The 25,677-nt window shown below is 37.7% G+C and overlaps 1 protein-coding gene across 1 annotated transcript; it reads left to right on the top strand.

The window, feature by feature from the left end:
• Positions 1 to 1,495: 1,495 nt before the first annotated feature.
• Positions 1,496 to 24,643, top strand: LOC126696127 (glutamate receptor 2.1-like). Its single transcript, XM_050392912.1, has 5 exons — positions 1,496 to 1,772; positions 16,015 to 17,261; positions 22,644 to 22,956; positions 23,143 to 23,540; positions 24,272 to 24,643. Exons 1-5 carry the CDS (start codon positions 1,502 to 1,504, stop codon positions 24,641 to 24,643), a joined length of 2,601 nt encoding a protein of 866 aa, XP_050248869.1. The 5' UTR covers positions 1,496 to 1,501.
• The last annotated feature ends 1,034 nt before the right edge of the window (positions 24,644 to 25,677 follow it).

Raw genomic sequence — 25,677 nt, 5'->3', positions numbered from 1 at the left:
TGGTTGACTGCAATGCAACCAATTAAAGCACACGTAGGGGCGGGGGAGAAAAGCCACTGGAATTTCCTTGCAATATTCTTGTAAGTTTCATGCAGTTTCCACGCAAGTACTAAATATGGAACTTTGAAATTTTGATTTGAAAATCATTCAACAAGAGAGTGACTTCTTATTATGATGCAACCCGCAGTATAAAGGCGAGGACTAAATTAAAGGGTTTTGATTATTTTACATTCAACAACACTGTACTTATGAATTCATGGGCAATAGTGTAAACCCAAATATTTAATTAGTGTGGAAAATTAAAGTAAAACTACTGGTATTTTGAGTTTTGACCGAGTCAGTTAAAGAAAGTTGTGAGTTAATCTTGATACTAGAATCTTTACTACAATTTGATTCTTTCGACATTAAAATTTTACTCAAGACAAATTCTTGTAATTAATTTCCACATCTTGGCTTTTGTTTTAGTTAATTGCCATTGCTTGCCCTATTAAGGCTAATAATTGAGATGCCTGCACTGCAGCTAAAGAATGTGGAAAGTGCTAAGCATCTTCACTGCTTTTAACTAATTATGACTAAACTATGAAAACAAGCATTTTCCAATAATAAAAATTTTAAAAAAATTATTTAAAAAAAAAACAAAAATGAGGAAAACAAGCATTCATATAGGCGAAAGGAGATTTAGACCCCATTTGGTAGAACATCTTAGTAACATGTTTTCAGTTTTTAAACAACATTACATGCATTTTTACATACTTTTTCACCTACACATATTTTAAAAAAATATAAACACATTATTCAAACTCTTCTATCAAACGGGTCCTTACTTGTCTAGTTGTTTTCTTGTTTCTTTAGCCAGTCAACATACTTATCATAATCTTAAATAAAACGTTCATCGTTAAGCCATCAATATCTATAGAAAAATTATAAGGTACATATTTCTATCAAGGAAATTACTTGGTCCAATGGTTGGACTAATAGCTTCAACCACCAAGATTGACGTATACACAACGAAAAATAGATCAGCAATTTCCAAATCCTATATTACTGACTTTTGAATATGATGCTCCTATATTATATTTAATTGTCTTACCCAAAACAGTACAAGGTGAACCACAACAAAATAAATAATAGCATTATTCATCCTTTTCTTTCAATTTATTTTTATTTTTTGTGCATCCCACTTGAACTTTGACGAACCTGCTGAATTCAAAATGTTAAACGTTTAGTCCTTGTTTACATGACGCCCGAAAGTTGCAAGAATTCTATGAGGAAATTCTTGTGATGGTTCCTACGTACCTTGCTCGTTTTGACGTTATCCGGCTTGGTATGTAGTCATAAGAAGAATAATTAGTAAGTAAGAAAATCTGTTCAGTTATTATTAATCCATTATCAAACGCAAGATCATAAATTTCTGCACTCCATGTACACACACACACACACATATATATATATATATATATATATATGTATGAAGGGTCTAACGTACCACATTCCGTACAATATGAATGCTTTTCCTCCTTTTCACTATTTCTTATTGGCCATACTTTTGTTGATTGCGGTAAAAGCGCCCACTAACCGAAGCACTGAGATAACAAAAAACAGCCATGCTAAACGAGTTATAGGTGCCATTATAGATGGCAGTTCACGTATTGGTAAAGAACAGAAAGTAGCTTTGGAGATGGCAATGGAGGATTTCTGCGAGTTCAGCAATCAGAGTTTTCTTCTTCAAATAGAAGACTCTCACGGTGAACCCATTCGAGCAGGTCTAGCAGGTAAGTCTCTCTCTCTCTCTCTCTATATATATATGTGTGTGTGTGTGTGGGGTTAAACTTGTTGCATAGAGGTTTGTTAATGAATAAGTCTAGTGTCACACATTTTAACATAACGAATGTCACAACTCGTTATGGTTGTTGGTCCATGTGATCGAGGACACCCTTCTACCAACTACAACCAAGGTTTTCAGATCTGGACCGTTCATTGAACTGTAAAAGGGAGAGGTTCAAGGTTTTTAAGGTCGAACCGAGGTTGAATCGGAGTCGAACCGTAATGACGTCATAATTAATTTAATAATTATTTAAATATAAATAAATATATTAAATTAGTATAAATAGAAAAATTAAATTAAATGACCCAATTAAATATAAAAATCTATCTTTTAAATGTATTTTTTCATATCATAATTTTCACAAAACAAATAAAAAATATCATATCCTAAACACACATAGATATAATATTTATTTATTTATTTATATGTTGATTAGTTAAATTTGTGATAATAATATTGTAATAATATAGATATTAGAAGGACACTTAGTAAAATTGTAGTAAGGTTGGTTTATTATTATATTTATATATTTGGTACTTATATAATTAGTCCCTCTGTTTTTTTCTTTTTTGGTTTAAATCCGGTGTCAGTGATGTTGTTTTCTAGGATTAGCATGCAAACATGAGCTGTAAAGTAATGTGGGTATCTAGGTCTAGGAAGTACAAAGAAAAAAAAGTATTAATTAATAAATACACTCCCAACTAAATATCACACCTACCTCACCTAACCCCACTAATTTACACTTCAATTTTTTCCTTTTATCCTTTAGTCCGATCCAATCTCTGAAGGCTCCAAAGCCAAAACTGCTTCTTCTAAACTCCACAGCCACTCTTAGTCTCTCTCTTTGCAGCAAAAAGTAAAACAGAGAGAAGTGTGAGAAACTCAGAAACCACAGCAGTGGAGATGGAAAGAAGAAAGAGAAGAAGGAGAAAAAGAAGAAAGAAGAAGAAATAGAAGCTAAGGACGAAGATGAAGGCCATGACTGGCGATCTGTGCTGGGTTGCTAGCTTACTGCTTTAACTTCGCATAGTCCTTACTTTGTCATCTTATTCTTCTCAGTTTGTTTTTTTTCCCTCACAAATCTTTTGGTTTCAGATCTGAAAAAAGTCCAAAGTGCATTTCAGCTGGTATTTGATGAAAAAAAAAAGGAACCGTGAGAACCGCGAGAACCGTTCACGGTTCTCAGATCCGTGAGGTCTGACCGCAGTTCGCACGGGTCCCTGTTTTTTTTTCTATAGAATGGTTTTTGAAGCTTAAAGAACTGCAAAAATGAGCGGTTCGAGGTTTTTCCGGTCGGACCGTACGGTCCGGTTCGGGTATCAAAACTATGACTACAACTAACCACATGAGCGAGTTGTGGCATTTGTTATGCCAAAATGTATGGTACTAGACTTATTCTTTATTAATAGATGCTACACATCCGTGTGTGTGCGCGTGTGGGGCCAGCCCTTGGGTAAGACCACTTATAGGCAATTGCCTAGGCCCTTAAAGAAAAAAGCCCCAAATTTTTTTAATTAATAATAATAATTTTTTTGAAAAATATATATAGGTGACTACACTCACTTCAAGAAAGTCCCAAAAATTGTGGGACAATAGAAATCAAATCAAATCTTAAATAGTTTCACCCAAAAAAAAAACCATAGTTGTACAAAATTATCATTGATGATTAATTTTCCATAAAGACTAGAGATTCCAATTTTTATAAAATCAATCCTTCACACAATAGATTTCTAATATTTCAGTGGTATTTTGGTCAATTTGGTCACTTGAAACATTTTGGAAGTATTTTGGTCATTTTAGGGGTATATTGTTAATTTTGGACATTTTAGGAATATTTCGGTAATTTTAGAGACTTGAGTAAAGGGAGGGTATTTTGGCCAATTTGGTGGTTTTGTGGGATCTTTTAGTCATTTTAGACGTCATGCGGATATTTTGGTCATTCTGAAGGTTTCTAGGATAATTGTGCTCATTTTAGTGGTTTGGGGGTCTTTTGGTCATTTTCTAGCTTTTGAGAGTAGTTGGTCATTGTTGAAAGTATTTTAGTAATTTTGAACATTTTAATTGTTCAATGGTCTCTTTGGACGATTTAAAGTAATTTGGTCATTTTGGACATTTCAAGGGTTTTTTTTTTTTTTTTTTAAATTGGGTTATTTTTTGTCATTTTTTAAGTTTTGGGGTAGTTTTGTCCTTTATAAGGTGTTGCAAATTGTAGGGACCAGATTCGAGATCCAAGCCCAAAGTATGAATGGACTTAGTCCCAAAAAACCCAAAACAATGAATTTGTAAAGAAATGGGTTAGAAAAACTGGGCTTTAGTTAGCTGAACAACAAGTTAGGTAGGTTTGATGTCTAAAGAATGAAAATACACGAGTGTATGTTGAAGAAAAAACATCCTTCGCCGAGGACAATGGTTTTTATATAATGCTCTTAGGTAACGTTATAAGATTGATTCTTAATTACTATAGTGTTTCTTTCCTCCTTTTTCAGATATCCTTTTTTCACTCCTTCCTTCTCATTTTATACTGTCCTTCCCTTTCATCTCCACCTTCCACGTGCATTCTAGATGGTTGGTTTGGATACTTGCAGTGCATTTAATACAGAGACAGCAGCTTTCACCTAAGATATTTTGGGACTCCTTTTTATCTGATGTCTTTGTAATGCTTGTCCGCTCCAACTGAATCTCTAGGATTGTCACCTTTGCTGATAAACCATCTCTTAGGACCTCGACTTTGTCTAGCCGAGGAAGCCTTCATCCTTGGCACACTCTCTTGAGCTATTATGACCAAATTCCACCTTTTTATTCATCAACACAGTTTTCTCTGACGAAGACTTTTCCTCTTTGGGCAAATCCTTATTCTCGGCTTAGGCCACAAGCCCAATATACCAATAAATAATGAATTTCTAGGCCTAAGGGCCCTGCAATAACCCCTCGAGATTCTTCTTTCTGGCTCTTCGGGAAGAAAGGAGGATTTCGATGTCCCTATATTAGCTCTGTGCCCATTTCGCCCTCCCTCTGCTTATGAAGACACCTTTTTGACTACCCAAGACACACTCCTGGCGCTGCAACATTTGAGACATGTCCTCATTAAATTATTACAGCTCTTTTGTCCCCTACGTTCTACGGCGTGATGCGAATCCTACAATTGAGGGCTTCGCTAGGAATTAAGAGGGAACTTTCCCACTCTCTGCTCTCTCCTTGGTATAAATATCGCTTAAATCAAACCTTATTTTTACTTTTAGCATTCACTTAGCTTTAACACACATACATTGAATCTGCCAACCTTCCCATTTCATTTGTGATCTCTACAAATATCTAAAGTCTGTCTAAGGAGACCCTCCTTATATCTATAAGTCTTCACAAATCTCTACACTTTATTTTTCCATATATTTTTCTGTTTTTCATACATTTCCCCTTCTCGGCCCTCTTTTCTCCTTCCAACCTTTCAAGTTCCCTCCAAACCCTTATAGAAATGGGTAGATTTAAGTGTCTGGTAGACTCCGAGGAGGGGATAGAAAAATTTAAGGCTAGTTATAGGATCCCCCCAAGAGTAGGCATTAGGTACTGTAGTGAGGGTCAATGGCACGAGGATAGGCAAGTCGGAGAGGTAGTAATTCCGATGATTGCCTTCATAGAGGGAGGCCCCTAATATGGGTGGAGTCACTAGATATTACCTTAGAGCTCATAGGTTGGCTCCCACTCAATGTGCCCCTAATATGTTTAGGATCTTAAACTCTGTGGATGCCCTCAATGAAAAGATGAGTTTAAGTCTAACCCACCATGATGTTAATTGGGTCTATAATCTTCACTGTCTAAAGAGGCAGGGGTACTACTTGAAATCAAGGTATCCCGAGGTTAGGCTCATCCAATGCCTTCTTGAATCCAACAAGGGGCTGAACAAAGATTTCCTAATCTTGTCAGAGGAGTGGAGTGATGGTCTCCCCTACCCGACGAGAGAGGGAGAACTAGGTGGGGTACTAGGTCTAGGGTGCTTATTTATAAGTCCTCTCTTTTGATTCGTTGTATTTTCATATCTGATAAAATTCTATTAACCTGATGAATTTGTAGATAAACACACTGCTGAGCCGAATCTCAACTTGGTCAACAGGAAAGTTTAGATAAAATATTTCGGGCCGAGGTCTTTGTACATGACGACAGCCAACTGCGAGTGGCTCACATAATCTTAGGGTACAAGCTGATCTCATCCAGCTTTCAGGCACCAAAGTGCGTGATCAGAGCCAAATACCCCTGTCTTCACCACATAAGTGTAGCTGTCCCCGGCTTTCTCCTTCCCGAAAGTGCCCCCGTCCTAGAAGGCACCTTCTCCACCCAACCCGTTCGGGTAAGTGATCTTTTCATTCAATCGATCCTGAAGGGTATTCCTAGAGTAGATCTTCCCTTCCAACACACAGCCGGTGCATCTGGCTCTTTTTAACCTACCGATAAAAAAGAAGAAGTAGTTGAAGTACTAGAGTCCGAGGACAAATTTGAAGCCTTCAACCGACCTTTGTCCCCAGAAACTTCAACTCTTGATCTCGACCCACCATTCTCACTAATACTTGACAAAATGGGGATACAACGCAAACCAAAATCTAGCCTGATGGATTTGATAGAGTCCTAGCCGGGGAGGGACGCACCGGTGAAGACTGCCCAAACTAAGCCCCCCACTCCTCCACTTGCTTTGCCCCTCTCGTCTGGACCTGCTGACTTGAAGAGGAAGAAGGAGAGCAAAGGCAAGGTGGAGGTGGATGCTAGTAAATCCCTCCCCCCTTAAGAGGACGAGGCTCAAAGGGTGGCTAAGCGGGGCAAAGTGAGGTAGAGGGGTGCCAAAAGGAGGGGCAACATCCAGGCCGAGCCCTCAGCCTGGCTCCCCGAGCCAATGCTAGATGGGGCCCCTCTATTAGCCAACGCCTCCATTAGGGACTTCCAAGGAGGAAAAGTCGGCTATGTGGTCGATGCAGTGGAGCAGGCCCTACTGCTCTCTGGGGAAATGGCTGAGCTACGGTCCATAAAGAGGCATGAGGTCTTTCTTAGCCTCAAGAGATATCTGGCCATGGTATGATCTCTTCTTTTCTTTTCCTTCTTAGTTTGCTTCCTTAACTTTCTTTTTCCAATTCTCGTTTCTCTCTTTGGCAAGTTGTTCAAGCCTCCTTCCGGGCGGAAGAGGTGACCAACTACTGTCATCGGTAGATGAAGGAAGAGGGAGGAAGGCGTATCATCACTATGGAGGCCTTTTAGGTGGCCAACAAGATCCTCCAAGAGCTTAAGAAGAGGCTGCAATAAGAGGAAAAGGAAAGAAAATACGCAGCAGCTGCCCTTGAAAATGCTGAAAAGCAAGCTAAGAGCCAAAGACTGCTATTGCGCAGTGCTAAGGACCAGCTGGCCTCCTCTAAGACCCAAATTACTGCATTGAAAAAGAAATTGGAGGAGGTTGAGAAAGCCAAGGATGAGGCAGAGAAGGCCAAGGATGAAGTTGAGCAGCATGGGTATGATGTTGGGGTGGCCGAGACTAAGGATACCCTTAAGGCCGAGGTCCCTGCCATATGTAGGACTTACTACGCCTTGGTATGGGATGAAGTCCTCAACCAAGCCGGGGTTGAGGCTTCTTCCGTGCTTAGTAAAGCAGAAAACGTCTACTACCCCCCAGCCATACGCCTTTTAAGCTCTTCGGACTCTAAAGCCAACCCAACATCCTCGAAGGCAGGTGGCATTCAAGGCAGCCTACCCAAAGTTCCTCTTGCAGCCAGCACTCCTTCAGAAGGGGCAGAGCAGGCTGAGGACACTTCAAAGACAGGCGAGATCAATATGGATGTAGTCCAAGGCTCTGGCCTACCCCTAATTGCTCCAAAGGATCCCTCAAAGGAAAAAGAAACTTCACAAAGCATGGAGTTAGTATTGGCAACTCTCACCATACCCCCAAAAGAGGATACTAAGGATAAGGCTAAAGTGTCCTCCATGGCAGCAAATACACAACCTCCCAAGGATTCAAAAGAAAAACTTGTAATAAAGATGAAGCAATAGGTTTTTTTTTTTTTTTTTTTTTTTTTTTTTTTTTTTTTTTTTTCCGTTTTCTTTTTCTTTTTTATCAATTGTAATCAACTTGCCTCTTTGCATTTGATCTGCCTTGTTTTAAGGCTGTTATTAATGAAAATTATGGGCATTTTCTTTCTTCTTCACTGTGACTTACATATTGAAGTCAATATGATTTTTGTTTTATCTAACATTTAACAAAAGTAGTGATAAAATAGAATTTCTCTCACTAATCTACTCGAGTGACAAAACATTTCTCCCATTTCATATGATCTGCAACAATAATGAGCGAAATTTACTAAGTCCACCATCTCGGCAAGGGATAATTCCAATTTCAAGAACATACTCTACAACATTACTTGCATATAGTTTCAAATATGCTATGTTCCTTACTTATTGGTAATTTTAGAGGAGCAAAAGGATAATCATCTCTTGAACGAATATAAGTAAGCCTATAAATGCTTTAAGTGACGCTCATGAGCATCTCATTGTGACTCTTGTTGTAGTGAAAATCATTGCCGTTTGACATGGTTTTACCTAACATTGAAGTCATTAATAAGGGATACTAACTTACCTTAAATTTGTAATCCAAGAAGTCTTCAATAATTAAGGCTTTGCCTTGACCCTTAGGAACTTGATAGAAAACGTTGATTTAACCAAAGTGTGTGGTCCGAGGATCCAAGCACGAGCAAGGTTTGGTTCAATACTTAGAACAATGATTGAAAGTTATCAATTTTCCCAAGGCATGTGGTCCAAGGATCCAGGCATGACCAAGGTTATGTTTGATACTTAGGTAAATGTCAAGAAGTATTAATTTTCCCAAAGCAGGTGATCCGAGGGACCAGGCATAGCTAAAGTTCTGTTTAATACTTAAAACAATGATTAAAAGTTATCAATTTTCCCAAGGCATGTGGTCCAAGGAGCCAGGCATGACCAAGATTTTGTTTGATACTTAGGTAGATGTCAAGGAGTATTAATTTTCCCAAAGCAGATGGTCCGAAGAACCAGGCATAGCTAAGGTTCTGTTTAATACTTAAAACAATGATTAAAAGTTATCAATTTTCCCAAGGCATGTGGTCCGAGGAGCTAGGCATGACTAAGGTTCTGTTTGATACTTAGGTCAATGTCAAGGAGTATTAATTTTCAAGTGGTCTGAGGAACCAGGCATAGCTAAGGTTCTGTTTAATACTTAAAGAAATGATTAAAAGTTATCAATTTTCCCAAAGCATGTGGTCCGAGGAGCCAGACATGACCCAGGTTCTGTTTAATACTTAGATAGATGTCAAGGATACATGACAAACAATATAACAATCCCAAATAGGATGAAGAAAATCTCTATTAATAATAATATCTCCTAAGGTTATATACATTCCAGGGGCGTGGTATAGCCTTTTCCTTTAAATCTTCTAGATAATATGCTCCAATCCTGGCCACTGATGTGATACGATAGGGCCCCTCCCAGTTGGGTCCAAACTTCCCCCATGCTGGGTTCTTGGCAGTCCCCATAACCTTTCTTAGAACCAAGTCTCCAAGTGTTAGTGGCCTTAGCTTCACGTTAGCATCATATCCTTGTTTAAGCTTGTGTTGATAGTAAGCCAATTGGACCATGGCATTTTCTCTCCATTCTTCAATTAAATCTATGTTTTTTTCCAACAACCCATCATTGCTGCTCAGAGCAAAAGAACTTGTTCTCAGTGTGGGGAATCCAGTTTCCAAAGGAATGACAGCCTCAGCACCATAGGTCATTGAGAAAGGTGTCTCTCCAGTAGATCTACAAGGTGTAGTCCAGTATGTCCAAAGGACGTGTGGCAGTTCTTCCATCCACTTCCTATTTGCGTCGTGTAGTCTTTTTTTAAGTCTGCTCTCTATAACCTTGTTGACAGCCTCGGCCTGCCCATTTCCTTGTGGATAGGCCAGAGTGGAATACTTATTCTTTATTCCCAAATCGTAGCAATACCTCATAAAAGTTTTACTATCAAATTGAAGTCCATTGTCCGAGATGAGGGTATAAGGAATTCCAAACTGAGTGACAATATTCTTCCAAACAAATTTTTTGGCGTCCACGTCCCTGATATTTGCCAGTGGTTTAGTTTCGACCCATTTGGTGAAGTAATCCGTGTCGACCAACAAATACCTCTTATTCCCCGTTGCCTTAAGGAAAGACCCTATAATATCCAAGCCCCACTGAGTGAAAGGCCAAGGACTGGTCAAGGGATTAAGGACTCCTCCAAGTTGGTGAATGTTTGGTGCAAATCTTTGGCATTGGTCACACTTCTTCACATAGTCTTGTGTTTCTTTTTGCATGTTTGACCACCAGTAGCCTTGTGTGAAGGCCCTGTGAGACAAAGATCTGCTTCCCGTGTGGCTTCCACAAATTCCTTCGTGTAATTCTTCCAAGAGCAGCTTAATTGCTTTAGGGTGCATGCACAGCAAATATGGGCCAGAAAAAGATCTCTTATACAGTTTCTGGTCCTCGGACAGCCAAAACCAAGAAGCTTTTCTTCGCACCTTGTGAGCCTCGGATTTAAGGAATAGCACAATAGGGTCCATCCAACTAGGCCCCATCCTTATTTGGTGAACATGAACCACATTCCTTTCCACTTCAAAAGGTTTGCACAAGTCCTCCATAAGGATTACCTAAGGCAAGCCCTGTGCCGAAGAGGTTGCCAGTGTGGCGAGAGAGTCACATGTGCATTCCTACTTCTAGGAACTTGTGATAAAACAAAAGACTTAAATCCAGATTGTAAGTGTCTAACATGGCTCAAATATTCCTACATTTTAGGATTTCTCGCCTCCAACTCCCCTTGGACTTGGCCTACAACCAGCCTTGAATAAGAGAATATCTCCACTGCCTTTCCACCCTTTTTCTGAACCATGGTCATCCCTACCAACAGAGTTTCATATTCAACCTCATTGTTTTTAGTCGAGAATCTCAATCTCAAGGATTTCTCAATTGTGATCTTTTCTGCAGATACTAGAACTAGCCCCACTCCAGATCCTCTATATTAGCTGCACCATCGACGTAGACCTTTTAGGACAAAGGCTCTTGCAGGAAGATTACGGCAACTGATTTTTCATCCATATTTTACTCTAATTTATCTTCTGATGGGGTCTTGGCAAACTCAGCCACTAGATTGGCGAGGACCTGACCTTTGACAGAGGTGCGAGGCATATATTTGATATCAAAAGCCCCTAGGATCGTGCTCAACTTTGCAATTCTCCCTGTGTAGTCGGCACTCCGAAGTAAAGATCTGAGTGGGAGCTGAGTCAAGACAACAATCGTGTGTGATTGGAAATAATGGGGAAGCTTACGAGTGTCATGCACCACTGCCAAAATGACCTTCTCAAGTGGTAAGTACCGGACCTTAGCTTTATGTAGTGACTGGCTTATGTAATAGACTGGCCTCTGCACACCACTGTCGACACGGATCAAAACTAAACTTATTGCTCGAGCCTTGACATAATTGGTGGCCAAGAAAGGTACTTTTTCAACTGCTAGAAAGCTAGGGCACACTCCTCGATCCATTAGAAACCCTTCCATTTGTTCAATAGCTAAAAGAAAGGCCTACACCTGTCTGCTGACCGAGAAATGAACCGATTTAAAGCAGCAGTCATCCCAGTTAACCTCTTGACTTCCTTGGGATTCCGAGGTGGTTGCAGATTGTTGATTGCCATGATTTGGTCAGGATTAACCTCAATCTCGCGGTGTGTGACCATGTAGCCCAAGAACTTCCCTGATCCAACGCCAAAAGAACACTTGGAAGCATTAAGTCGCAGCTTATGTTTCCTTAAGATAGCAAAGATATTTCCGAGGTCACTAGCATGCTCGAATTCTACCTTACTTTTTATCACCATATCATCGATATAAACTTTAATGTTTTTTCCTAACTGTGGCTCAAATATCTTGGTCATCATCCTTTGGTAAGTAGCCCCTGCATTCTTCAAACCAAAGGGTCTAACCTTGTAATGCTAGTTTACAACAGAAGTAACAAAAGTTGTCCTCTCTTAGTCGTCTAGGGCTAAAGGTATCTGATGGTACCCTTGAAAGGCATCCAAAAAACTCATCCAAGGATGGCCCACCGTTGCGTCCACTAGTTGGTCAATTCGAGGCATAGGGAAAGGGTCCTTTGGGCAGGCTTTGTTCAAGTCTATGAAATCTACGAATACGCACCACTTTCCAATCTTTTTCTTTACCACTACAGTGTTAGCTAACCATTCAGGATAATAATAGCTCCAGCCTACTTAAGTTTCGTCACCTCGTCTCTAACAGCATCTGAGTGTTCCTTGGACGAATGCTGAGGTGGTTGCCTCCTGGGGGTGACCATTTGATTGACGTTTAGATGATGGAAAATGAAGCTCGGATCCACTCCTAGAGCTTCATAAGCATTCCAAGCGAAAACATCAACGTTCTCCTTGAGAAATATCACCAACTCCTCCTTCTCCTAAGGTGGTAGCTGAGCTCCCACCTGAAAAAACTTTTCTGGATCATCACCTATGGTGAATTTCTCTAAATCTTCACATTTGGCTTCCTCGGCCTGCCTCTTTGCAGATAATTCCGGAGACTTTGATTGCTATAAACCTTTCTTAATCATGGCCGAGGACTCAGTTGCTGGTTGATACAAAATTGCAGACACGAGGCACTGCCTAGCCATAGATTGGTTCCCTACCAGCTCCTCAATCTAGTCTCTGGACGGATACTTAACCTTCTAATGCAGAGTTGAAGAAACAGCACCCAAGGTATGAAACCAGGGTCTAGCGACAATGGCCGTGTAGGGGGAGTATGCATCCACCACTATGAAGTCCACTTCCACCACCTCTGAGCCGGCCTGTATGGGTAACCTAATCTGGCCCTTCGGGGCAACAAACTTCCCATCAAAGCTTACCAAAGGTGAATCGTAGGTTGTCAAGTCTTCAGGTTTCAAATTTAGTCCTCTGTACAAGTCTGGATACATGACTTCTACACAACTGCCCTAGTCCACCATTACTCTCTTTACATCATAACCCCTATCCTGAAGGTGACCACCAAAGTGTCATCATGTGGTTGGATAGTTCCAATCTTGACTTCGTCTGAGAAACTCAACGAATGTCGGATTTCCAGTCTAGCCCTCTTCGGCTCAGAGTTGGAGCCCTCAGCTGGTGATCTAGCTACAGACATCATCCTAGAAGGGCGAGAACTCGTTCTCCCCGGCGCAGTAAAAATGACATTGATTGTACCTAAAGGGGGCCTTAAAGGAGCACTTCCCTAAGCCCCTGCCCTTGATTGATCTCCTTGTCCATTGGGTCGATACAGAAATTATTGTAACCTCCCCTCTTTTACCAATTACTCTAGATGTTCCACAGCGTCTAGCAGTCCTCGATGGTATGCCCCCGCTCTTGGTGATACAGGCAATGAAAACTCTAGTTGCGCCTCAAAAGGTCTCCACTCATCTTATTCAGCCATATGAAGTACGGCTTATTCTTGATCTTCTCTAGAACTTGATGCACTAGTTCTCTAAATACAGTGCTCACCACCTAAGAAGCTGCAGGTTCAGACTATTTAGCAAAATCCCTTTGAGTTCTGATATTATTGTAATGGTCCGACTTGAAATCCCTCATCTCTTAAGGGATAATCTTACCCTTCCCCTTATCCTACTACTGGTTCTCTTCAACCCTCTTGTACTTGTCAATATGATCCATGAGCTGGCGTATACTGGTAACAGGTTTCCCAGTCAAAGATTTCCTTAAACCATGCTCAGTAGGTAGGCCGAGCTTGAAAGTACTGATGGCTACATCCTCAAAATCACTATCTATCTCGTTGAATATCTCCCAATATCTGTCCGAATATGTTTTTAGGCTTTCTCCTTCTCTCATGGACAAAGATAACAAGGAAGCCAAAGGCCGAGGAACCCTGCTGCATGTAATAAAGCTAGACCCAAATGCTTGGGTAAGTTCCTTAAAGGAGTCAATGGAGCCTGCCCTCAAATCGTCAAACCACCTCATTGCCACAGGCCCTAGGTAGGATGGGAATATCTTGCACATCAAGGCTTCATTCTTGGAATGTACAGCCATCCTTTAATTAAAGTGGCTAACATGTTCTACCAGGTCTGTTCTACCATTATACAAGGTGAATGTGGGTTGAGTGAACTGCTGAGGAAGTCTCCCTCCTTCAATCCAACACGTGAAAGACGACTTGAAAATTTGGTTGAGTGCTTTACTCATGGCGTCATTTCCCAGGCCTCCCGAAGATGCATTTCTGTTTCGGCGTTCATGGCGGTAGTCTTCATCATATGAGAAGGACTCGCTGGGGGGAGTCCTTGACCTCTGTCTATAGTCTTCGTCCTTCTCATTACCGGAAGAGTAATCAGAATTTGAAGGAGCTCGCTTTCTGCGTTTATGGCATAAGTTTCTTTTTAGGTGATCAATCTCCTTTTGCATGTTTCTGGTATTTTCCTCATGAGAGACATGGCTCTTACCCCGAGATTGACTCTTACTGGAGTGGGTAGTGTGTACACTTCCCTCCTAGTCTCTTTTTCGTTCAAGTTCATGTAAATGATTTTGACATTGAGACCCCATGGATTCTGCTTGGTTTGGATTTGATCCTACCATCGTTGAACGTCAAACTCACTATCGCATCAGTAATTCCCATAGATGGCGCCAATTGTAGGGACCAGATTCAAGATTCAAGCCCAAAGTATGAATGGACTTAGGCCCAAAACGCCAAAAACAATGAATTTGTAGAGAAATGGGTTAGAAAAACTAGGCTTTAGTTAGCCGAACAACAAATTAGGTAGGTTTGATGTCTAAAGAATGAAAATACACGAGTGTATGCTAAAGAAAAAACGTCCTCGGTGAAGTTCGAGGACAATGGTTTTTATATAATGCTCTTAGGTAACGTTACAAGATTGATTCTTAATTGCACAGTGTTTCTTTCCTCCTTTTTCCGATCTCCTTTTTTCACTCATTCCTTCTCATTTTATACTGTCCTTCCCTTTCATCTCTACCTTCCACGTGCATTTTAGACGGTTGGTTTGGATACTTGTCCCATAAACACTCCCCATAAGTCCTTATGTAGTAGCTGTTTTTCACTCATTCCTTCTCATTTATATTGTCCTTCCCTTTCATCTCCACCTTCCACGTGCATTCTAGACGGTTGGTTTGAATACTTGTCCCATCAACACTCCCCATGAGTCCTTATGTAGTAGCTGTAAGGCTGAAATCCACTATTTAGGCATCATCTCCACATTAATGCGGCTATAGAGTTAGCTGCACTAGCTGCAGTGCATTTAATGCGGATGCAGCAGCTTTCACCTAAGATATTTTGGGACTTCTCCTTATCTGATGTCTCTGCAAAGCTTGTCCGCTCCAACTAAATCTTCGGGATCGTCACTCTTGCTGATAAACTGTCTCTTAGGACCTCGGCTTTGTCTAGTCGAGGACACCTTCATCCTCAACACACTCTCTTGAGCTATTATGACCAAATCCCACCTTTTTATTCATCAACACAGTCTCCTCTGACGAAAACTTCTCCTCCTCGGGCAAATCCTTGTTCTCGACTTGGGCCACAGGCCCAATATATGGGTAGATAATGAACTTCTGGACCCAAGGGCCCTACACAACTATTTTCAATCAATTTATCATTAAAATTGTAGTTATTTCTAATAATATTATGAGCCAAATATAGGAACGCTATATTCTTGGAATAGGATGGGAATGTGACTAATGAACCATACACCATAATTTTATACTGTTAGAATGTGATTCCATGGATAAAAAAAATTCCAAGAATATATTTCACATTGCAATGCAATTTAACATTACACGAACCAAATGCATGATCAAATTGCTTGGTGACATTTCAAATCTTTGTTAGAGTTTCTATCTAGTGTACATTCCTTCTCTGTTTTTTTAAAAAAAGAAATCCATAAAATTCTTGTATTTATGGCAGTCTCTTAACAACAATGTATTTTGAAATAAATAAAAAAAGTTTTGCTGCTTATTTCTCTTGTTCGTTTTTCTACTTTAACAGACAAGGATTTGCATATTAAATTCAATCTCGTTTTAGTAAAGGACCTTCATGGTCTTATGATGCTATTTTATACTTATCATATTTGTTTTTGTAGTAAAATATTTATCATTACAAATTATATGAAGATGTTGATTTATCTGTTACATTTTTAATGTAGCTATAGCTCTTATCAAGTCACACCATGTGCAACTCATTCTAGGACCATGTACATGGGAAGAGGCATCATTGGTTGCTGACATTGGCAACAAAAATCAAATTCCAATTCTGTCTTTTGCTGATGTTACTCCCAATTGGGCAATCGAGCAATGGCCATTTTTGGTCCAAGCATCACCTAATCAGCATGGACAAATGAAAGCCATAGCAGCTATTGTTAAGTCTTGGGAATGGCATCAGGTCACTATGATATATGAAGATACAGATTCCTCAGTCAATGGAGTCTTGCCTCACCTCTTTGACGCCTTAAAAGAAGCAGGAGTACGAATAATACATCATCTATCTCTTGGACCTCTCACCACTACTAATTCCTTGTCTAAGGAGCTTGAGAGGCTACAAAGTGGGCAATGTAGAATTTTCGTGGTTAATTTGTCATTTTTGTTGGCCATTCGTCTATTTGAAAAAGCAAATAAAATGAAGATGATGGAAAATGGTTATGTGTGGATTACAACCAACTCCATGACAAGTCTTGTGCACTCCATTGATGCCTCTATCATCTCTTACATGCAAGGAGTAATGGGGGTCAGGAGCTACTTCCCAGAAAATGAGCCTCATTTTCAAGACTTTTATTTCAAATTTTGCAAAAAGTTTGCCTCGAAATATCCTGAAGAGAAAAACCACGAACTAGGGATTTTTGCATTGCAAGCCTATGATGCTCTATGGTCAGTGTGTCTAACAATGATGGAGAGCAACAAGGTGGGGCAACAGTTACTAGATAAAATATTACTAAGTGATTTTCAAGGCTTAAGCGGAAGGGTTCAGTTTTTTAACAAAAAATTGGCTCCTGGACAAATATTTCAAATCATTAATATGATAGGAAAGAGTTACCAGGAACTTGGATTTTGGTCAAGTAAATTAGGTTTCTCAAAAACTATTGCAGAGAATGTTACTTACAATTCTTCTATGAGAAACTTAGGGCAAGTGATTTGGCCAGGGGGGCCTTGGTATACTCCAAAAGGATGGACATTATCGACAACTGCTGAACCCTTAAGAATTGGGGTGCCTACTAGATCTTTATTCAAAAATTATGTTAATGTGGAATATGATCTCTTGGAAAATAAAAGTCTCTTCAGTGGATTTTCCATCGATCTCTTCAAAGCAACTGTAGAACAATTGCCATTCTATTTGCCTTACAATTTCTATCCCTTCAATGGAACATATGATGCTTTGGTTGAACAAATTCATCTAAAGGTATGTGATTTCTTATTCTCTTGTTCAATTTTTTATTTAGTTATTTTTGTATCATAGATTGAAACCTCAGTGAAAGAATTAAAGAATCTTAGATCTCATTGTCAGGCGAGAAACACCTCTTTCCACCTAAATATATCTTTCTTTAATTTTCCATTCTTATTTTATTATTATTAGAATATAAGCCCAATGGGCTATAGACCTCTTGTGCTTGTATTGCACTTATATTGTTTATACAACACTCATCTGCCTATATAAGGACAATGCTTAATACATTATTACACTCAATTTAAGACAATAATATGTTAATTGCTTAAGATAGTATCAGACTTACTGCTCTAACCTTCTGATATTTACGAAAAATCTCGTATTTTTTGGTGTTAACTTGCTGTTGTTGTCTTCTCTAGTCCACCCTTGCCTTTGTTGGTAGAAGTGATTCATCATCGCCAACCCAAGATTGTTGCTTTTCTTAGAAATACCACCTACAAATCTTTGTTTAATACACACAGCCACAACCATAGCAAAAATCTTCATCTAATGTTTCCAACAGCAATCGAAACATAACAAACAAAGCCGCCAAATGTCACTTGAAATTTTGGATGCTAATCCATGTGTCACACACATCATCACGTGCCACTCTAGGTCTCCGTGTGTCTAACACATGCCAATACACATTTAGCACACACTGGTTGCCATGTGTCACCATCATAGTGTGCACATTAGCCTAGGTTCCACATTAGTGTCACGTTAGCAAGACATCAATTGCCCCATCAGCACACCTTTCATCCTGCCACATTAGATTCATGTTAGCATGCCTACAATGTCACCAATTGATCAGGTTGGCCAAACTTAACCTAGATCTGACCCGCACTTGACTCTAAGTTTGACCTGATTCCTTCACATGGTTCTTTGACTATGCTTGTTGTAATCACAACGCTCATAATTCTGCCCTCACATTTATACACATTACACTCCCATCTTTATTTTCACTTTTCATACAATTGATGGTTCCACCATGACTATTAGTTAGGTGGGGTCCATTTCAACACCCAAATTATTTGCCTTTGATGTCTGTTAACTATCTCTCAATCCTTAATCTATTGGTCAACTAATCGAACTTGGATTACTTTTGCTATTTTCTTCCAATGTTATTATTGTGTAAGAGGTAAATTGTTGGGACCACCAGTAAGGTTGGTCAGTTGTTTGAACTCACTTCCTTTCATTTCCTTAATCTAGAGTCTCAGGACCAATTGTTTTAGCTTCTGCTTCATTCTCCATAGACTATGACACTCTCTCTTTAGTCACATTTTTTTTTGGTAAACTCTCTTTAGTCACATTAGTTACTTGTGTCAAGTACTTAATGTCAAGAGGTGTATTAGGTTTAATTTCTTCTATTCCTTTTAACTATATGGTCTTGTCTTGTCAACTTGATATATAACCTGCATTATCTTTTGATAAAAGTGAGTTTATTACTTTTGACGCCTTTTGATCTTATTCATTCAAATGTGTTGGGCCCTCCCCTGTTCCAACTATGTGAAGGTAGCGGTATTTTGTTATTTTGTAGCTGATTTTTCAAGATACACTTGGATTTATTTAATATTAAAAAAAAAAATTGTTCCCAAATTTCAACTATATATTGCGATTTTTTCAAAATGATTGCAACGCAATTTTCTAAGTTTATTAAGGTATTTCTATCTAACAATGCTCTAAAATACCAACAACATGACTTTCTTGATATTCTAAACATTATGGCATAGTTTCTAATACCTCATGTCCTAGCACCTCATACAAAAAGCTAAATAGAAACTTCGTCACATCCTAGATACTATTAAGGCCCTAAGCAATATTGTCACTTCCACTCTCACCTCTCTTAAGAAGAAGCTACTTTCAATGTAGTGTACATCAACAGGTGTTCGTCACCCATCTTATCAGATCAAACACCTTATGAACAATTGTTTGGTACACCCCCAAACTACAGCCCACTCAAAGTTTTTGGTTATGTCCATTTTGGTCTTCTTCAACCACATGAACTCACCAAACTACAACCCACTCACAATTATATTGTTTTCTTGGTTATTAACTTAAATAAAAGATCTGTAGATATGATCCAGTAGCCAGACATCTTAGGATCTCCTATCTTGTGGTCTTCTTGGAAAACAAAATATTCCACTCCTTATCTCACTTCACAGATCATATTTCCACTATTTCTCATATTAATCCCCCTCCTAACCTCTTCCCAGAGCATCTATCCACTAAGTCCACTTATGATGAGCCACTAGCACCCACCTCCAATGAGTCTCATCCTTTTACGCTAGCTGGGGACACTATTGGTTCTTAAGCCCCATTGCTCTTATCAATTTTAACTCTTCTCTCTCACATTCGTGACTCATATTACTTTTCTACATTTGCCACCCTATATGAACCTCACATATTTTGTAAGGCTTCCTCTGACCTCACTAAGTTACGAAAGAATAGTTGGATTCACTCTTAAGATAAGGACTTGAGAACTCATTAACCTTCTAGAAAGCAAATCCGCTATAGGTCGCAAGTGGATGTACAAGAACAAAACTAGATTGGTTGACATTGTTAATTACTACAAAGTTCGTTTAGTTGCCAAGGAATTTACTTTGGATTATGAGAAGACATTTGTCTTGGTTACTTGACTTTCTTGTGTCAGTACACTCATTTGTAGTCTCTACCTCCCAGAAATGGCCATTATTTTAAATGAGTGTAAAGAATTACTTCCTTAATAGCAGCCTTAAAGAGAAAGTTTACATACAGCAACCTCTAGAATCCTGTCATCCTTTGAGCTTTCCTCACAAATTGTGTTGACTACTCCAAACACTCAATGGACTTAAGCAAGTTCTACGAACTTGGTTTGCAAAGTTCAGCTCTATCATCTCACAACATTAATTCTTGGCCAGTTCCTCTATTATTTCAATGCTTAGATCATGGTATCACCTTTCTTTTAAAATATGTAATGACATGATCAATACTAGTGATTATGTGCTAGGCATCTAGAGCCTTAAGAATTTTCTTGGTCAACACTTCAAGATAAAGGATATACCCTCTCAAATATTTTCTTGGTTTTGAAGTTTCCTCCACATCAAAAGGTTAATATCTTAATCAAGCCAAGAACACCTCTAATCTCATCTCTTAAGTTGGTATCACCATAGTAAGATAGTCAAAAAACTTATAAACAACAACAGTAAGTTTTGTCCAATTTTTTGTGTTTATAGACTTTCTAAAAAAAATTCCTACATGGCTCATATTAATCTCTCTCTCTCTCTCTCTCTCTATATATATATATATATATAACTGAAGCCTTTGACTTTTTATTGACTTCTCTAGAGCTTGCCACATCATTATCATTTTTTTTTAAACAAAATTAATTTACTTTTTTTAATTAACAATATCAACTTCAACCCAAGGAAGACTAATCTTTGACATCAACAACCAAAGTCCAAATTTAACAAAGAGTGAAACTCTATCTCTCTAACAAGTTCAACTTAAATTCAAAATCAAACGTTGACAATTTATCTCCAAATTTGCAAGGTTAACCATGAACACTATAAAAGTAGTGCAAGCCTTAATTATTTATTTATTTTTTTTAAGCCGAATAGAGGTATGAACTCTTCTTCTGTTATTTTCTCCACTACTTTGTAAATTTTTTTTAATGGTTTTTCATGTATTTTTAAAAAAGTGATTTTCATCTCCATACAAGTATTACCCATTCCCATACCCCCGCTACATGCCATATTACCTTTGAGATAAGAAGAAATATATATGTTTCAGCAATATATAAGCCAATACGCATCTAGTTGCTTACTTTCTTGGAGAGCAATACTTAAGAATAAGTAGGTTTTGAGTCAAATATATCATATGGATGGTTTGGGAATTGTTTGTGATGCCTTAAGCTTTCGTAGTGTTGTAATATGCACTCAATAATTAAGTTGCGGCTTCTTTTTTTTTTTCTTTTTTTGATAATGAAACCTAAAAGCTATGTAGTTTGATGTAATGATTTTTTTTTTTCATCGTTTAAAGTTTAATTTAGACCCATTAAAATTTAAAACTTATTACTTTATGGGTTCATGTACTTTTTTCTTTTTTCTTATATTTCTCTTTTAAATAGTTATATATATTTTGAATTGTTTCAATAACTTATTCTTTAATTATATATCTTTTTTGGCATTTTGAAAGTTTTAACATCTAAATTTATGTTAGTTTTTGCAATATTTGAACATGTTTAGCATATTTTAATAACTATACCATGTATTATTATTTTGAAGGTAATCAATTTTTCTTTTATATTTCTCTATTGTGTAATCATATACATTTTGTTTTGTTTCAAAAATTTATAGGAAGTAAATCTTATGATACTTTAATATTTTTTGGCCTTTCAAAAGTTTTAATATCTGAATTATTCTTTTGATGGTAACACATCTTTCTCTTATATTTTTCTGTTGTATGGTCACACGCATGTGTGCACACACACACACACACACACACACACACACACACACACACATATATATATATATATATATATATATATTATGTATAATTTGTAGACTCTGAATCTTTTAATTCCTTTCAATAGTTATAGTCATGGATTATTCTTTTGAATGTAACTCATCTTTCTCTTATATTTCTCTATTGTTTAGTTATATATATTTTGTTTTGTTTCAATAATTTCTAAGCAATGAGTCATCTTTTTGTAAGTCATTGCACGTTCAAGCAATGACTTCTTCATCAAATTATAACACAAATTGAAGCCATACAAGACTAAATCTTGTAATTGTGTAGTTTCTTAATCAATTTAAGATTTTATAAAATTATTTTAGTCTACCTCACAAATAGGTAGATTTCCACGCATAGCACAGGTTAACGACTAGTTAATAATAGTTTTGCATCTAAAAAAAGATAATAGAGTTTAAATAATATCTAATTTTTTTAAAGTCATATTTAATTATATAAAATGCTTCAATTTCAATTTTCGCCTTAGGCCTCTAAATGCATCAAGCCACCCTTGCTTCAACTTCTACACACTACCAAAAAAATGGAGATATAACAGCATTTCTAGACTGTCGCTATAGGTCTCAAATAATGTGAAAGATAACATCAATTAAATTGAATACATTTGAAAAGTATATGACTTAGAAGTCCCGTTATGGAAACCGTCAAGAGTGTCAAATATACATAATCAATCATTGTCACTGCCACTGCCTCATCATTACTTAGGACTCATCATATATTGTAGCAGCATTCCTTTGAGTTGTTTGTCTTGCTAATCTCTGTAATGATCCAATTCTTATTTTCTAGATAGACGTGCAAATTAAGACTAATTAAACCTGTACTCTTGAAATCATATTTGCATGGGAGCAGAAGTTTGATGCAGTTGTTGGAGATGTAGCAATAGTGGCCAATCGATATAAGCATGCCGAATTCACACACCCCTATACCGAATCAGGACTGGTAATGATAGTTCCGGTTCAATCAAAAACATGCAATAAGGCATGGTTATTCCTGAAGCCCTATACGAATGCCATGTGGGTACTAATAGGAGCAATAAATGTCTACAATGGCTTAGTTGTATGGCTCATAGAAAGACATTACTGGCCTGAACTTAAAGGCTCTGCACTGAATCAAATGATAACCTTGTTGTGCTTAGCCTTCACAACACTATTCTCTTTACATGGTAATATGAAGTCTTCTCTACGTAAGAACTTGAGCTTTTATTTTGTAACAAATAAAAAAAACTAGTGTTATTTTGTGGCTATCCTCATCTTCGTTTATTTCAAAAGTTGAGTATTTATCATAGTTTTTAGTCTTAAAAAAGTGAGTTTTTGTGCTAACGTTTACTATAATTCAATGAATTGAGCAGGAAAAAAACTGCATAGCAGTCTGTCACGGATGACAATGGTGGCATGGATATTTGTGGCATTAGTTATTATGCAGATTTACACAGCCAATCTCACCACCATGCTCACCGTCCAACAGCTTGAACCCACTGTAAATGACATTGAGACACTGCAAAAGAGCAATGCAATAGTTGGTTGCTCCAGAGCAGCCTTTGTTGGGAAATATTTGGTGGAGGTATTGGGCTTCAATCCAAAAAATATCAAGAATTATACCTCACCTGATGAATATGCTGAAGACCTGATAAATAGAGAGATAGCAGCCATATTTCTTGAAATTCCTGTGGCCAAGTTATTCCTTGCAAGATACTGCAAGGGCTTTACGACAGCCGGGCCAGTCTATAAAGTTGGAGGATTCGGTTTTGTAATTCTTTTCTCCACTTCTTTTTATTTACTTAATATAATTTATTTTCCATTAGGTCACTACAAAAGAATTTTATATCCCTTGAGATGAGGCTAACCTTATGTTTATTGTAACAGGAGTAAGGGCTAGATTAAAATTCTTGTCGATGGGTTTAGAAAATATTTATTGAATTAGGTAGTAATGTTAGGTCTGAGGAGTAGAGGCATGAATCCAAGCTTGGGTTTTATTGACTCATTAACTCCTACAATATATCCCATATTCTTATGTTGTCCACAAGTAATTATTAAATACTCTCAGTGTCTAGCGATGTAGTGCTCTCACATCTCATATTAATGATAAATTAATTCCACCATAAATTTTTATTAGAGTCCACAATAAATATGAGAAGAGAGAAACACTTTACGAGGAGTACCTAATAATTTTTCCATTGTCTATAATTTATATATTAGAAAAGAAAAAATTAATAGATACTCTAAAAGTACTAATTTATGAAATATTTTTAGGAACTAAAAAAAAAAAAAAAAAAAGAAGAGGTAACTAACTTTTTTGATAGCATTTTATATTTTCCATAAAGTAGTATTAAAACTTTTCTAAAATGATCAATTAACAAATGTCCTGAAAGTAGTTATTAAATAGACCCTGCCTATAAAAAATAAAGTAAGCTGCCAACTTTATGAAACTTTTTAATAACTTGGAATCACTAACTATATTCTCTTTTATCTGCTCCTTAGGCATTTCCTAAGGGATCTCCTTTGCTTCCCAGCATAATTGAAGCCTTACTAAAGGTATTTGAAAGTGGCAAACTAAGGGAATTAGAGAATAGCATGCTTGCATCTCAAGTGTGTATGGATGTTGAATCATATGATGAAATCCCTAGTCTTAACACCAATAGCTTTTTGGTATTATTCATATTAACAGGAGGCACATCAACAATGGTGCTAGTGATCTATATCTTTCGTTTGGATAATTCCATGCTTGTACACAAAACTATCTGGAGACTAATGTTGGCAGTAATAAGACACTGGAGCCATGGGAAGAAGTGGTTTTTCAGAAGAGTCAACAATGCAAGAATTTCAAATACAAGGGAGACTATTCAACTTTAGCCATGTCCATATGGCCTAGAAGAACTCTGAAAAATCCTTTACTTATGTGAGTGAAAAAAAAAAAATATATATATATATATATATATATATTAATAAGAATTTTGCATTCATATAAGTAGATGATATAAGGTATAGCACTATCGGCAGCTAAGTTGTGAGCACTCAAGACTCTTGGAAAACATTTGTATATATGTTTAAAAAAAAAATTATAATTTGTATGTATTTTTTTTTTTTTAATTGCTGAAATTATTTGAATGTCTCTAATCTATTGATCGGCACTGCTGACACAATATTTCGGTTGGGACTAATCTTTGCCCATATTAATGTTAACTATCGACAGTCGACACACTCCAGAATTCAAATTTTTTGATGTAATTACATATAGAAGAGGACCATGCCGATGTCCAAGGAAGGAAATTAGAGGAATAATATATAGAAAATGGTGTAGAAACCTTGTGAAGAAATACAATTCAGGAGATAATATGACAGATCGAACACCTCCCTAGAATTCTAAATTTACTAAATTCGGTTTATTGAAGAAGGCCTTTTCATTAATTATTGACACTTTAGTTTTTAAAAGGGGTTAAAAAAAGAATCCTTACTCAGTCTTAGAGCACTTGCAGCAGTGAAGCTAAATGGCTATATTGCTATTTTAGCTCAACCAAAACACTAAAAAGAGCATGCAGCAGTGGAGCTATACTTATAATTTTTAGCTCAATTGCTACAGTGCACATCTATCTATAGATGTGCACTGTAGCTAAGAGCTAAACAAAAAAAAACAATTTTTTACTGCTCAGTCGGATTAAAATATTATTTTTTTTTCTTTCTTTTAATCTGCTCCGAATTGCAAATGGGTCCAGCTTCCCTTCTTTCTTCTTCCACTTTCCTCATCTTCTCTCTTCTTCCTCCACCGCCAGCCCGATCTCACAGCCCAGCCGCCAGCCCAGCTCCGACCCATCCCCAGCGCCGACCTATCTCGCTTATCTCCCCACCCATTCCGCCAACAAACCCATCTCGTCGATCAGACCTACTTC

This window comes from Quercus robur, chromosome 8 (genome assembly GCF_932294415.1).
Source record: "Quercus robur chromosome 8, dhQueRobu3.1, whole genome shotgun sequence".
Classification (NCBI taxonomy): Eukaryota; Viridiplantae; Streptophyta; class Magnoliopsida; order Fagales; family Fagaceae; genus Quercus; species Quercus robur.
Note: the sequence above shows the minus strand (reverse complement) of the source record. Positions and strands in the feature narration are given on the sequence as shown.